The sequence below is a fragment of the Chionomys nivalis genome, chromosome 12, assembly GCF_950005125.1.
Source record: "Chionomys nivalis chromosome 12, mChiNiv1.1, whole genome shotgun sequence".
NCBI lineage: Eukaryota > Metazoa > Chordata > Mammalia > Rodentia > Cricetidae > Chionomys > Chionomys nivalis.
Window position 1 is genome coordinate 56567221 of NC_080097.1, and position 13479 is coordinate 56580699.

A 13479-nucleotide genomic window follows, 5' to 3' on the forward strand; every position below is an offset into this window, starting at 1 on the left:
AGATGAAAGAAGAATGCTGGTTCCCCCTGCTCCCTGACTTGGAGAAGTGGAGGATCGTGGGAAGTCTCCCCCCTCTTTCCAAAAATATTTCCCTTCCTCTCTGCGTTGACACGAGGCTTGATTGGCACAGCCCCGGCAGTATCTTTGTAAGGATCCTTTCTCTGGGATGGGGCAGATGGAAAAGTTAGCCAGTTTCCCTAGCACTTTGTGGGTCATTCCCAGATAGGTCGCACCAGACGGGTCATCTCTTTTTCTTAAGGGAGGGGTGTAGTTCCAAACAGACTCAGTGTAAGCATGGCTTTTCAGAGCACCTTGCATCCAACAGAATCCTAGCGTCATCTTCAAACACGAGCTTTCAGAGCAGGTGCTGTGTGGCTGGCTTGACAACCCTGGAGACCCTACACATCTACACTAACTTCTATACACTGCCAGCCCTAATTATCATATATATTCTTGATGGCTGGGAGTGAGTTCAGTGTTAAGATTGCCCACTCCCTATTGTCCTGAGACCCGGCATTTCTTTTTCTTTTCCCAGCGCTTCCCGATGGTCTCCTAAGGGCCCCAGGAGATGTAGAGGCTGCACGCACCCGGCGCATTCTGTGGCTGGTAGTCCAACTCGCTGGTAGACGGATATGAGGGCACGGGATGCGGGCGTGCTGCGGTGAGCCTGGCTGGGATGAAGACGCGCGCGTTGCCTTAGTGGTACTCCAGGCAGTGATGCACGGAGGCAGTCCCGATCTGGCGGTGGCGGGGAGCCGCGGCGGCGTCACAGGTCCTGGTTCCTGAGAGGCGACGGTGACGAAGTTGGAGTTGCAGAGGCAGGCGCCGACCTGGACCCGGACCTTGCATGCACCTCCGCGGCCAATTGCCAGCTGTGGCGTGCGCCTTAAATGCAGCGCGCTCCGCCCACGTACCTGGGGCGACTCAGCTCATTCGGCTGGGGACGCCCCTGGGGATGAAACCCTAGGGCGCACAGGCCTGGGTGGGGTGAGGTTGGTGGCCAGAGATTTGAGAATCTTAAGGTGGGAGCCCCTCTTGATACCTGGTTGGGGGACACGGGGTCTTCCTTAGGGCGGGTCTGGCAACAGCTCAGTCAGTGGCTCAACAACAGTGGCACGCGTCAGGTGCGTGCTGCCCCAGTGTGCACCACAAGCTCTTGTGTGTCCGACCCCGGGCTCCTGGAATCCCAGGGGCACACCCATGCCCTGTGGAGCTTTTGTGAAAATCTACACCCACTTTCTTTTAAAAATGCTGTTCCCTTACCAATAAAGGAATTTATAAAAGTGTGTAAACGGGGGAGGGGTTGGGGGTTGCAGTTCCGATCAACAATTGTGACCTGGCAATAAATACTGACTCTAGAGAGGATTTGCATATAGATAGGTAAATGAGACTCTGGAGCAGCCTGGGCTAACCGCCAAAGATTTTAAGGAGTAGCTGAATTACTTTATAAAGATCCAGAAAATAAATAAAATGTGCTGTTTTGAAACAATATTGGAAGAGAGAGGATAAGGGGGGCTAGGATAGGTGCAGGGGCTTTAGGAAGGCTACCTCAGAACTCCTGGGGAGGAGCAGACTGCTGTGTGCAGAGCCCAGGTTTTGGGTGCGCCTTTGATGACCCTGGAGGATAGCTCTGTTTTTCACAACGCTCCTCACAAGTGCTTCTCTCTTGGCCCCCCTCCTGTCTGCCCTCCCTTCTTTCTGTAGTCCAAAAGGGCAAAATTTGAAATCTAGGGTTTTCCTATTGTGGACCAGGAGTACAACCGCGGGTCCCAATTCTTCAGGGTTGGGAAGACTCGCTGTGTAGACACACTCCACAGATTCTTTAGGGTTGCCGGGGATTTTATGTTCTAATCCAGACTGGAGCAACAGTGGACTTCCGGAGAGTCTTCCGATATCGTCTCCCTGATTCCTCCAGTGGAGAATGCTATTCGAAAGAAAGAATTTTGCAGATAAGAAGGAAACACAAAATCTATTCAAAGCAGCTGTTCTACCATTTGCTTGGGTTCTGGAGTCTGTTCCCCGCTGTCTTCCACCCCCAACCCAGGGCCCAGGTGGGTTTTTTTTCCCCCAGAGCTGTTCTAGTGAACCTTTAAGTCTGGGACCAACCTAGGCTAGAGAAGTGAGATCCCAGAGAGCTGTTCCTAGCTCAAGGCCAGAATGCAGTTTCAAGAGAAAACAGACTCCAGACTGGAGGGGGGGGGGACCTCAGAGAAAATGACACGGTGGCAGGGCTTCAGAAGTAGTATTTAGAGTACTTAGAAGGTGGCTGGCTGTGTGTCTGTGTCATGTGTGGGGTGGATTGGCATCAAACTGGACAACAGTTTCTGCGGTCAGGTGCTTTGGGACCTCCTGGGATTTGCAGAGTTGAAGTTCTGCTCAGTCACTGGTTCCTGCACAGTTCCTGGCTTCTGCCAGGGACAGTCTTAGCTCCTGCCACTCCTTGGCCCTTGTGGCAGTTGCTGGTGTCAGGTAATATCTGGAAGTCTCGATTTCTACCAAAGAAGAAAAAAAGTGGGGCCATAATCTTTGCTGCTTCTAGTCTCCTGGGCATCCCTAGGTGTGTTGCGAGCACCTGGAGAGATCTTCACCTACAGACCCGGGTACTGGATTTTTCCTCTTAGGCACAAACGCCTCTTCATTTGGCTGGAGACTCTGCACCATGGTACTCTGGGAAAGGGCTCTGAGAAACCTAGATCTGAGGGCCTTTTGCAGAAGGGCTGGTTTTGGAAAAGGGCACTCGCAGGGACACCTTCTAGCAGAATTGCTGCTTGAGGCTGTAATTCCTGCCTTTCAGAAGAATCCCACCTATGCCGAGGGCCTGTTCCATTGACAGATAATGGGATAGCTTGCTACGAGACGTGGAAATAGTCCTAGCTTGCGCTTCTGAGTTCACTCATTCAGTATCTTACAAGGCGTGGGGTGACAGCGTGAAAATTGTGTCAGTTCTCTGCCCTCTAGAGAGATTATGGTTGAGTCCCTGAGGTAAAATTAGTGAGGAAAAGATAATGACTGACCTAAGAGAAAAATGATTTAGAACTAAATGGTGTGTGTCTAAAACCATTAAGAGTTAAAAGAAAAGAAATATCCATGGGCGCTAGTATGTTCTAAATGTCCTCCTCAAAGTTCACACTGAAATTTAATCCCCCTTGAAAAGTCTAGCTAAAGAGATGGGATCAGGGTTGGGGATGTAGCACAGTGGTACGTTGTTACTCTCTTGTATCGGAAAACAAGCAAGCGGATAAAGAAAACACAGAAGTGGGACCAGATATTGACTTTAAGAAGTGATTAGGTCGTAAGGGTCTTCTCCGTGAGTGGGTTAGCCAAGTCAAGAGTTGATAAACAAATGAATGTGGAAAATGGGTTCTGCCATGCAGTTGGCTTTGTCTCTTCAATGTGCTCCTTTTGCCACATGATACATTGTGCTTCTTGGTTCTCTACAGAGAGTCCACCACCATCACCAGGTGTAGCCTTCAGAATAATGAACCAAGCTGAGCCCCTTATCTTGATAAATCATCTGCCTTCAGGTATATCGTCATCACAATAAAACAGACCAAGGTAGGGGGATGGCTTGACATTTTATTGCTTGGCCTCCTTGACTTTTCTTTTCTTTCTTTTTTTTTTTTTTGAGTGAAAGCTCATGATTTTATTGTCTTCATAACAAGGTCAGCTTAGAACTGGATCACTTGGCCCTTTCTCTTCTTATCACCACCCAGTTCAAAATGCTTGCATCTCTTAATAGCCAGCATCCTCTTAGATCTGCAGTTGGGCTCCACACATTCCAGTCTCAGCACAATCTTCTTTGTAGTTTTCGCCTTTTTGCGGAAAATAGGCTTAGTCTGCCCACCATAGCCACTCTGTTTCCTGTCATAACGCCGCTTTCCCTGGGCATACAAAGAATCTTTGCCCTTCTTGTACTGGGTCACTTTGTGGGGTTGGTGCTTGCCACATTTCTTGCAGAATGTCCGGCGGGTCTTAGGTACGTTCACCATGTTGGCGGGTGCGATATCGGCACAGAAAGAAAGAAGGGACTTTTCTTTTCTTTTTGTGGTTTTGAGAGACAGGCTTTCTCTGTAGCTTTGGGGCCTGTCCTGGAACTAGCTCTGTAGACCAGGCTGGCCTCGAACTCACAGAGATCCACCAGCCTCTACCTCCCGAGTGCTGGGATTAAAGGCGTGCACCACTGTCCAGCTGGCTTTTCTTTTCTTTTTTTTTTTCTTTCCCTGTGATTTAGAATTCTTCTAGGTGCCTGGAATCCCCCCTTCCCCTTTCACCACTTCTGGGCTGCAAGGTCTGGTGTCGAGGGCTGTTCACCATCTGGCTGTGAGGTGTGACCGAAGATCCGAATGATCAGGGAAGAGGCCCAGGTGACAACTGGAAGAGGAAGCTTTGCCTCCTGTTTCACATCCGGACAGGCTGGTGCCTCTCCTGCCCACTGGCCTTCTCCTTGTCTCTGGATGCCTCTCCTACACAGTGGACTGTCCCCACCCAAAGCCCTCCCCACACACCTGCACCTCCTCAGTGTGCCAGGCTATGACTGGGCAAGCTTTTCTCTGCTGACCAGCACTGCCTGACGTTGAACTGAGAATGGAAAAAACAAAAGCAAAACAAAGCTGCAACCTAACACACCTCTGTTTGTTTCCTCATTTCTTCATTATGGGAAATGCCAAGATTGGAATATGAACATCCTGGCAGGGAAGAAATTGACTCGTAAACTCTGTACAAACCCTGCTCAGGACTGCTAAAGACTGAGGCCAGAGCAAACAGTGGCATTAGTGGGAGCAGGAGAGGGCTGTCAGGGGTTCAGCAGAGCCAATGGTTTGCCACAGGACAGTCTCCCCTCCCTTGTGGATAGCTTCCCTGAAATGTAGAGCTCCTGGGACCCAGTGATCATTCTCTGCCATTTGGTTTCAGTAATAAGATGCCTTAAAATGTGTGTGTGCGTGAGCGTGTATGTGTGTGTATGTGTGTGTGTGTCTTATTATTTTGTTTGAAACAAGATCAGCAAGTTCCTGTGTCTTAGTCTGACCCTGAATTCACCAGGTAGTCTAGGATGGCCTTGAACTTGCCATGATCTTTCTGTCTCAGGTTCCGGCGGGTTGGGGTTATAGGCATCAGTCATTATGCCTACCTTAAAATAAATCTTATTTAAAGTGATGTTTTGATATAGGCAGCAAGATTTACTGGATTCCAACTGGTTAATACATTCACCTTCTCATATCATTATCTCTTTTCTTTCTTTCTTTCTTTCTTTCTTTCTTTCTTTCTTTCTTTCTTTCTTTCTTTCTTTCTTTCTTCCTTCCTTCCTTCCTTCCTTCCTTCCTTCCTTCCTTCCTCCCTCCCTCCCTCCCTCCCTCCCTCCCTCCCTCCATCCTCTCTCTCTCTCTCTCTCTCTCTCTCTCTCTCTCTCTCTCTCTTTCTTTTTCTTTTGGTAGTTAGAGCCCAAACTACCTACCCTCTTAGCAGACTTCCAGCACTCAGTATAACTGTAGTCCTTGTCTTTTGCTTAGCTCCCTGGAAGTATTTCCCTACTTGCCTTCTCCATTATAGCTCTCAACATCCCCCCCCCCTTTAACCTGATAAGATACTGTTTTAAAAAATAAAAAAACCACCGTTTTCCTTTTGAGACAAGGTCTCACTATGCTGCCCAGGCTGCCTTTGAACTCCTGGACTGAAGCAATCCTCTCATCTCAGCCCTCTAAGTGCTGGGACCAGAGAAATATGTGTCACTACTCTCGGCTTAACTTCTTTTTAGATACAGTCAGAAAACAACAACAACAAAAAAAGATTGTAATCTGAACCTAGTCTAGAAAACCCCTCACAGGCATATTCAGAGATTCCTTTCCCTGCTGATCATATCAAGTTGACAATCCAAATTAACCACATAACTCCATTCCTTACCAATTTAATACTCAAACCTACCACTTTTAAGCCACAACCTCCCATCTCTTGTACCTGTAGGTTCATAACCATCTTATAATAGTAAAACATAATCAATTAAAATTAGAATTAAATTAAAATTGTACTTCCTCCAACAAAGTCACACCTCCTAATAGTGCCACTCCTTATGGGCCTCTGTGGACCATTTTCATCCAAACCACCACAGCAGGTTTGGTTATGCATTTGTGCGAGTGTGATGTGCAAGTCAGAAGACAACTTGTAGGAGTTGGTTCTCACCAATAATGTGTGTTCTGAAGACCGCACTCAAGTCCAAGTGCTTGGCATCAGGCATCTGAGCCATCACCTGGGCGTTTTCTTTTATATGGTGCTGGAGACTGAACCCAGGGCTTCCTGCATGGTAAGCAAGAACCTTTACCTATGTTACATGGCCACTCTGCCACAGGCACACAACAGTGACTTAGAGGAGGAGGGGCTTATTTTGCCTCACAATTTAGGGGTACAGTCCGTTATGGTAGGAGTCTGAGGCAGCTGGCCACATTCATCCATAGTCAGGAAACAGAAAGTGGTGCTAGTACCCAGCTCACCTTCCCTTTTTTCATTCACTCTGGGAACCCAGCCCATAGAGTGGTATCCAAACATTTAGTGCAGGGTTTCCCACCTCAGTAAACGTGGTATAGAAAATCCCTTAAGGCTACGCTCAGAGGCTCATTTCCCTGGTGATCTCAAAACCTATCAAGTTGACAATCAAGATTAACCATCACTACTCCACCCCATGTCAACCTGACACACAAAATTACCACTTTTAAGCACAGTCTTCCATCTCTTGTCCCCGTAGGTTCACAACCATCTTATAATACTAAAATATATTTAATACAAATTTAAAAATACCCATAGTCTTTAGTAGTTTCAACACTGTTTAAAAGTCCAAAGTCTGAGTCTCCTCTGAGAAATCTCTTACCTGTGCTCTTATAAAATTAAAAACAAGTTACTTACTTTCACTCTCATTCCCATTCCAAAAAGGAAGGGTGATGGCATAACCAGGAAGGATTGGGCCAAAGTGAAACAGAAACCCAGTAGGGAAAACGCCAAATCCTACAGCTCCACATCAGGCATCTAGGACTAGGTTGATCTGTACTCCAAAAGGTTTGGGTAGCCCTGTGCTCCAGCACTACAGTTTACAGGACACACAGCCTCTCTCTACACTCCACTCCATGAGGAAAACTTTCCTTGGTCGACCTCCCATACACAGTGTTGGTGTCACCAATATCCTGGGCTATTCACCTTCACAGTGTTGTTCCTTGGCCTCTTAGGGCCTCCTCGTATGGATTCCAACTCTGCCTCACATCGCCTGGTCTTAGAAGCTTTCTGGAATTGTGAAGCAAGATTCTGTGACATTCCCCATCCTAGTCTTGTCTCTTTGATGCTTACAAAGGCAATACCGTGTGGATGGTGCTGCCAAGTTCTGCTGCTAGCTCCAGATGGGAGGACCCCCTTACATCATCGTGTGGCATTAGCTGCTGTGTGTCTTCCAGACTGGAGAACCATTTCCTTAGGGGGTTGTTTTAGAGTGGGGTTGTTTTGACTTCTTTCACGGTTGAGGTGGCTTCCTTCTCTCAAATAATTTCACATTTTCATAAGGTGGAACCTTTGATGATAGGGTCTTCTCCTCAAGGCACCTTTCTTATTGCCCCAGTGCAGAGTGAGTGGCTTCCCTTAAACAATGACAGCCTCTTTTTTTTAGTATCTGCCTTGGCTGCCACTGGAATCTTCCTTGTACTCTTTCCTTGCCATTCTGCAGATTAATACAAAACAAAACCTTTCTGCTTAATTCTTTTTTTTCTGCAAATGTGGATAAATGCACACGCAAAACTCCAATACCCCTTCCTCAGCCCGAACACTTCTGCTGTCATGTTTCACCCATCAAATAAATCAATCCATTATCCTTAGGTGCAACTTCACATCTTCAGGTCCTGAGCAGGATCCTTTGCTAGAACAGTGTGTGAATGACGTGTAGCCCAGCTCCTGATAGAGCCCTTCTTCTCCTGAGACCTCATGACCTGGGGCTCTACTGTCTTCATTTATCTCAGCATTCAGATCTTCAAAGTTGCCGCAGAATAGCTCATCTCATTCTGCTTATAGTGTCCCAGGGCTTTTCCAGCCCTAAGTTCCGAACCCTTCCATACATCTCCTGCAAAGCAATTCCAAAGGCCTTCAAACCACATGATCAGCTTTATCCAGCCATACTTCTGATATACACTCATTTTCTGTATTAGTTACTTGTTTTGTAGCTCTGATAAAAATATCAGACAAAAGCAACTTAAGGCCGGGCGGTGGTGGCGCATGCCTTTAATCCCAGCACTCGGGAGGCAGAGGCAGGCGGATCTCTGGGAGTTCAAGGCCAGCCTGATCTACAAGAGCTAGTTCCAGGATGGGCACCAAAGCTACAGAGAAACCCTGTCTCGAAAAAAAAAAAAAAAAGCAACTTAAGGGAGAAAGAGCTCGGTTTGGATTATAGTTTGAGGGTAGCCACTTGTCAAACACTGAATCCAAAATCAGGAGGCAGAGCGTGATGAGCACCTGTGCCGAGCTCATTTTCTCATTTTTATTCAGCCTGGAACCCTAGCCCGTGAAATAGTGTAACAATAGTGTAACCACTTCTAGGGTGTGGTTACACGAGGTCTTTCCACCTCAGTAAATCTAGGGAATCCCTCACAGACACACTCAGAGGCTTATTACCATGGTGACCCTAAATCCCATCAAGTTGACAATCCAAATTAACCAACGCAAGCATACCTGAGCTTGATGGTTAATATTTGCCAACTTGATAGAATTTAGAATTACCATGGAAACAAATTTCTGGTGGTGTCTTTGAGAGATTATCCGGATCAGGTTAACTGAACTGGGAAGACCTGCCTTAAATATGCCCATCCTATGGGCTGAGGTCCAGGACTGAAGAAAAGGTGAAGACGAGCTGAGCGCACACATTCATCACTGCCTCCTGGCTATGGATAAAATGTGACCAGTTGCCCCAAACTCCTGCTACCCTGATTTTCTTGTTACAATGGAACTGGAAAACAAAATCAACCCTTTGTCCTTAGAGCGCCTTTGTCAGGCATTTTGTTGCAGCAACAAGGGAAGTAACTAATGCAATGAGAATATGGTAGGTATAATTTGCTTTATCAAGAATCTTTGAAGCTAGGTGTGGTGGCACACACTGCTAATCCCAGCATCCCACAGGTTGAGTGAGGCAGGAGGATTATTAGTTTCCAAACAGCCCAAGTTACAGAGTGAGATCCTGTCCCATGAAATTAAAGCAAAACGAGCTTTGAAATAAAACCAGGAAAAAGGCCAATGATATTCAGTCAGCCTGTTAGAAAAGCTGAGATGACTCCTTCCCTTCCTTGCCCACAATAAATGTATATTTATGCACTATTTATTCTCAAGGTGAGCAGAGCTATTTTAAGAGCCATGGTAGAGAATATCATAAGATACATGGTTCCTCTTGCATACATATTGCTAGTTGATCTACTAACATCAGAGAGGTCAATTTTAAGTGATGATTCAAGGGAATTAACTAAAGCAAGCTTTCAGATTGCTGTCCCTTTTCCAGTGAAACAAATAAATCATGCCCATTCTTCACATTTCCCTGCTTGAGATGATGATGCCAGACTAGGTTCTGGGGTGCATTAGAAGAATGACCTTGACCTTCTACAGTCAGGGTTGCAACAAGCTAGGCATACATAGTGATTAAGATTACTTAGCTATCTTGGCCATATCTTTTTCCTTGATGTGCTTTGAATAATTGTCCATGGTTACTCAACAACTAGAGGCAGCATGAAGTCTGTTGGTCTGGCTCTGTGACTGTGTCTGAAACCAGAACTTTGAGATAACAAAAGCTTACTCTTGAATGTGGTACAAAAGAGAAGGAATACAGCAGGTAGCCCTGGGGCTATCTACCCCAAGCTTAGGCTCAGTTCCTACAGATCTAGAGAGTGTCTCGCCACCAGAGGAGAGGAGGATTAAAACCTTGTAGAGGGCACAAAGTCCTTGTACTCACGGGTAAGCACTGGGAAAACCAAGAATGTAAAAACACCCAGGCTTATCTCTTCCACAAAAGGGATGCTTTCCACCTAGAAGGCTAGGAATGGATGCAGTAAAAAGCCTGGTAATCTGCACTATCTGTAAGGCCAGGCCACCCGAGTCTCCGCGATTTTGTTTATCCCAGACACTTCCTCGTTAGGCCTTTTATCTGGAGCATTGTTTCTCAGTCAACAGAACCCATCTTTATGAAAGAGGTCACATGTACTTTGTAAAGAGTTTCAATGTAAACATTTCTTAAATTTTATTGTACACAAGGAATTGAGTTCATTAATCTCAATATACTTTCCCCCAAAGTTGTTCGGTGCTTAAATATCTAAAATAAACTTCCCGGTAGTGTTGGACTCTAGAAGTTTAAATCAACATTGGCTACAGAGCATGTTGAACCAGATTTCCTTCTTGCCTCATTTGGATCATTACTCTGCCTGTCCTGGTGTTTGTAGAGACGCCCTGTAACTGGTGCCCAATGTGAGGGGCTCAGCCCTCAAAGAAAGTAAGAAAACTTTTCCTTAACTAGGAATAGGGGGTACAGTTTCCTGTCCTCTCAACCAAGGGGTCACAACTGTAAGAGAGAAGGGAAGAACATAAGCGTGGGTTCTCAGTCCTCTGTTACAAAGCATGCTATACAGTTATTGAGAGGTTTGTTCAGATCTAAGGAACAAATACCCAGAGCAGCAGCTCTGCAACTTTTTACAAACAACTGTAAAATTTAATCCTTGGTTTCCTACACAAGCAACCACAAATGCTGAAAAGTGGAAGCATACAGGAGTCAATGTAAAAACAGCCCGTGAGAAAGGAGATAAAAATCCCTGTCAATTATTTTACAGTCTGGACTGCAGAACTTTACTGCTTGGATTGGATTCCCCCCCCCCCCCCCCCCCCGAGAACTATGGAAAGGAAGACCCTCTGGACACATCTCAGCAGAAGGCTGCTGTTCCCACACTTAAGGAGAGTGATTTAGATAGGCTCCCCCCTTTCAAGTCCCCCAAATTTATATCTATGTACAAAAAATATCCCTTCTCATCAATCTGAATGAGAAATTCAGTCTCTGCTGCCTCACTCTCAAAGACTACTTAGGGAAGACGAGAACTCCAACCAACAGGAAAATGATTGAACGAAACCTCTAATCATTCCAGCCCTTACAATGCCTGTGATTCGAAATCCTCAAGCCCCCAAAGTGTGTCAATATCACCCATTTACTTTCAAAATTTTTAAAGAATTTCAGGAGATCTGTTGCTGCCAATGGCATGCATGTTGCATTGACTGATACAAGGTGTGAAAATGTAAGCGGGGATATTATTATTCCTTGGGACTATGAGCAAATATGCAAAGCTTCATTAGCCCCAGGACAATACTTGATGTGGAAAGAAAAATATTATGATGAATGCGATGAACAGGAAGAAAGAAACCGTAACAATAACGTCCCTATTAATTCAGGCATGCTTCAGGAAGTAGAACAATACAGTGACGCATTAGTACAGATGAAAGGTTCCGCCCAGTATTTTGACCAAGTATGCCATTGTGCACAACTACGGATCATGGAGAAACTGTGGATTCTCCGGACCACTCCAAAACAGAAGGCTAATGAGCCTTGGCCTGAGTTTCTTGCTCATGTTAAAAGAACAGTAATTACAACAAAAAATAATTCATGGAGAAGTCACAGATACCCTGATCAGGCAGCTCACATTTGTTGGCGCAATCAAAGAATGCAGAGCTGCTCTAGCAGCAGAAAAGCAAGGCGACTTTTCTAATTGGATGACAGCCAATCAAGATATTAGCAGCTGCTCTCCCGTTGCAGTGGTCATGAATATATCTGGAACCACAACTTCAAAATAACAAACTTCCTCTTGAAAATGAGACAAAACAGAAGGAGTACAGCAGAAACCCTCGAGCTAGGCTCAGTTCTTGCTGATCTAGAAGTATGTCGAGAGAGAGTCACACCACCAGGGAGAGGAGGATTAAAGCCTCATGTTGGAACTTCAGGTATTTTGTGTACAAACATGAGGACATGAAAAACAAGGAAAGGAAGTGAGAGAATATGCTAGCAAGAAATAATTGGGAGCTGCCTGCTTCCGTATGTTATCGGAAGGTCCACCTGAGAAAGGGCGGTGGCAGAAGCCCCATTCATGGAGCCAGGCGACACCGGTCCAGCTCTCCAGTTGTTTCCTGGTTCTAGAGAGGTAGGAAATAGGAAGGGCCCTGTTCAGCCATAGGACACTCTGCCCAGGTTCATGCAGGAGAAAACACTTGGGGCTTTTATGGGCGATCTTATTGTAGGTGATCTTCCTGTGTCCTCTTGAGAAATGAAGCCACTGGCTACTCAAACACTGTGTGTGTTCACTAATTGCAGGCAGCATAATTGCAGACCAGAAAACAACAGACAGAAAAGCAGGCCCAGGCCTAGGCCCAATTTAATTTACAGAAAGCAATGCCTTAGTTGTGAGTCCTTATACAACAATAAGAGAAGTGATATTTAAATACAAAGATTTTAAAGCCCAGAAACACATTTTACAGTTCTTCCTAAACAAGAATTTTCAAGTTGGAAAGATTTAAATAAGTCCGAAAAGATGACCAGAATCTGGTTCAGCCAGAGGAACCCTTACCAAGGCAAACTGATCCTAGGTCTGTCTCAGAGGGGCTGCTTATCATACCAGGTCTAGCGACTCAGTGGTCACCCCTTCTAGGCACCAGATTCTCACCCGAAAGCCTTGCTAGCTTTTGACTTGGCATTTCTGCTCAAACTCATCCACCATCTCTCTCCTTTTGATTGCCAGATAAAACAGAGTGCCCTGTTGGAGTTACCTGTCACAAAAACAAGGGACACCTTCTTTTTTTTTAAATTGAAACTAAATGTTTTTCCATGTAATATATTCTGATCATTGATTCCCCTCCTTCTACTTCTCCCAGATCCCCCACTCAAGTCCACACTCTTTCTTCCTCTTATTATCTTATTATCTATTTCTTATTAGAAAACAGATAACTGAAAAAAACTCCAAAAGAGAAAATAAACAGGAAAAAAAGATATTAAAAAAAGATAGCCAAAAGAAACACATACAGACATAGAGACCCACACTAGCACACATTGGAAACCCATAAGAACATTGGAATAATAATATATAAAAGCAAAATATTTGTAAATCAAAAAAAGAGAAAAGAAAAAAAAACCAGGTGGAACATTAAGAGATGACAAAAATAAATAAACAAAACTCCCAAATCCCCGATGAGTTTGTTATGTGTACAACCAGTGAGACTCTATTGGAGAAAACTAATTTTTTCTTTATCAGTTCCTTTATCAAAATTCTTTCATCAATAGAGATAGCGTCTGGGTTAGGGATAGGGACTTGAACGGACACCTTTATTCTTTAAAAAAAAATATCTATTGCTTAACTTAAATGCATATTTAACTGGGCGTTGGGTATTTTTATTTGCTGACTCTAGCTGACCTCCTCCCTGTAGAAGCCGTAGGTATGAGTCCTTTACCAC

At 45.2% G+C, this 13479-nt stretch overlaps 1 protein-coding gene across 1 annotated transcript; it reads right to left on the reverse strand.

Annotated features, from left to right (window-relative positions):
• Window positions 1-3629: 3629 nt before the first annotated feature.
• LOC130884853 (60S ribosomal protein L36a) lies at window positions 3630-4002 on the reverse strand. The gene has a single exon (XM_057786105.1). The coding sequence runs from the start codon at window positions 3987-3989 to the stop codon at window positions 3669-3671; it is 321 nt and encodes a 106-aa protein (XP_057642088.1). The 5' UTR covers window positions 3990-4002; the 3' UTR covers window positions 3630-3668.
• Between the last annotated feature and the right edge of the window lie 9477 nt (window positions 4003-13479).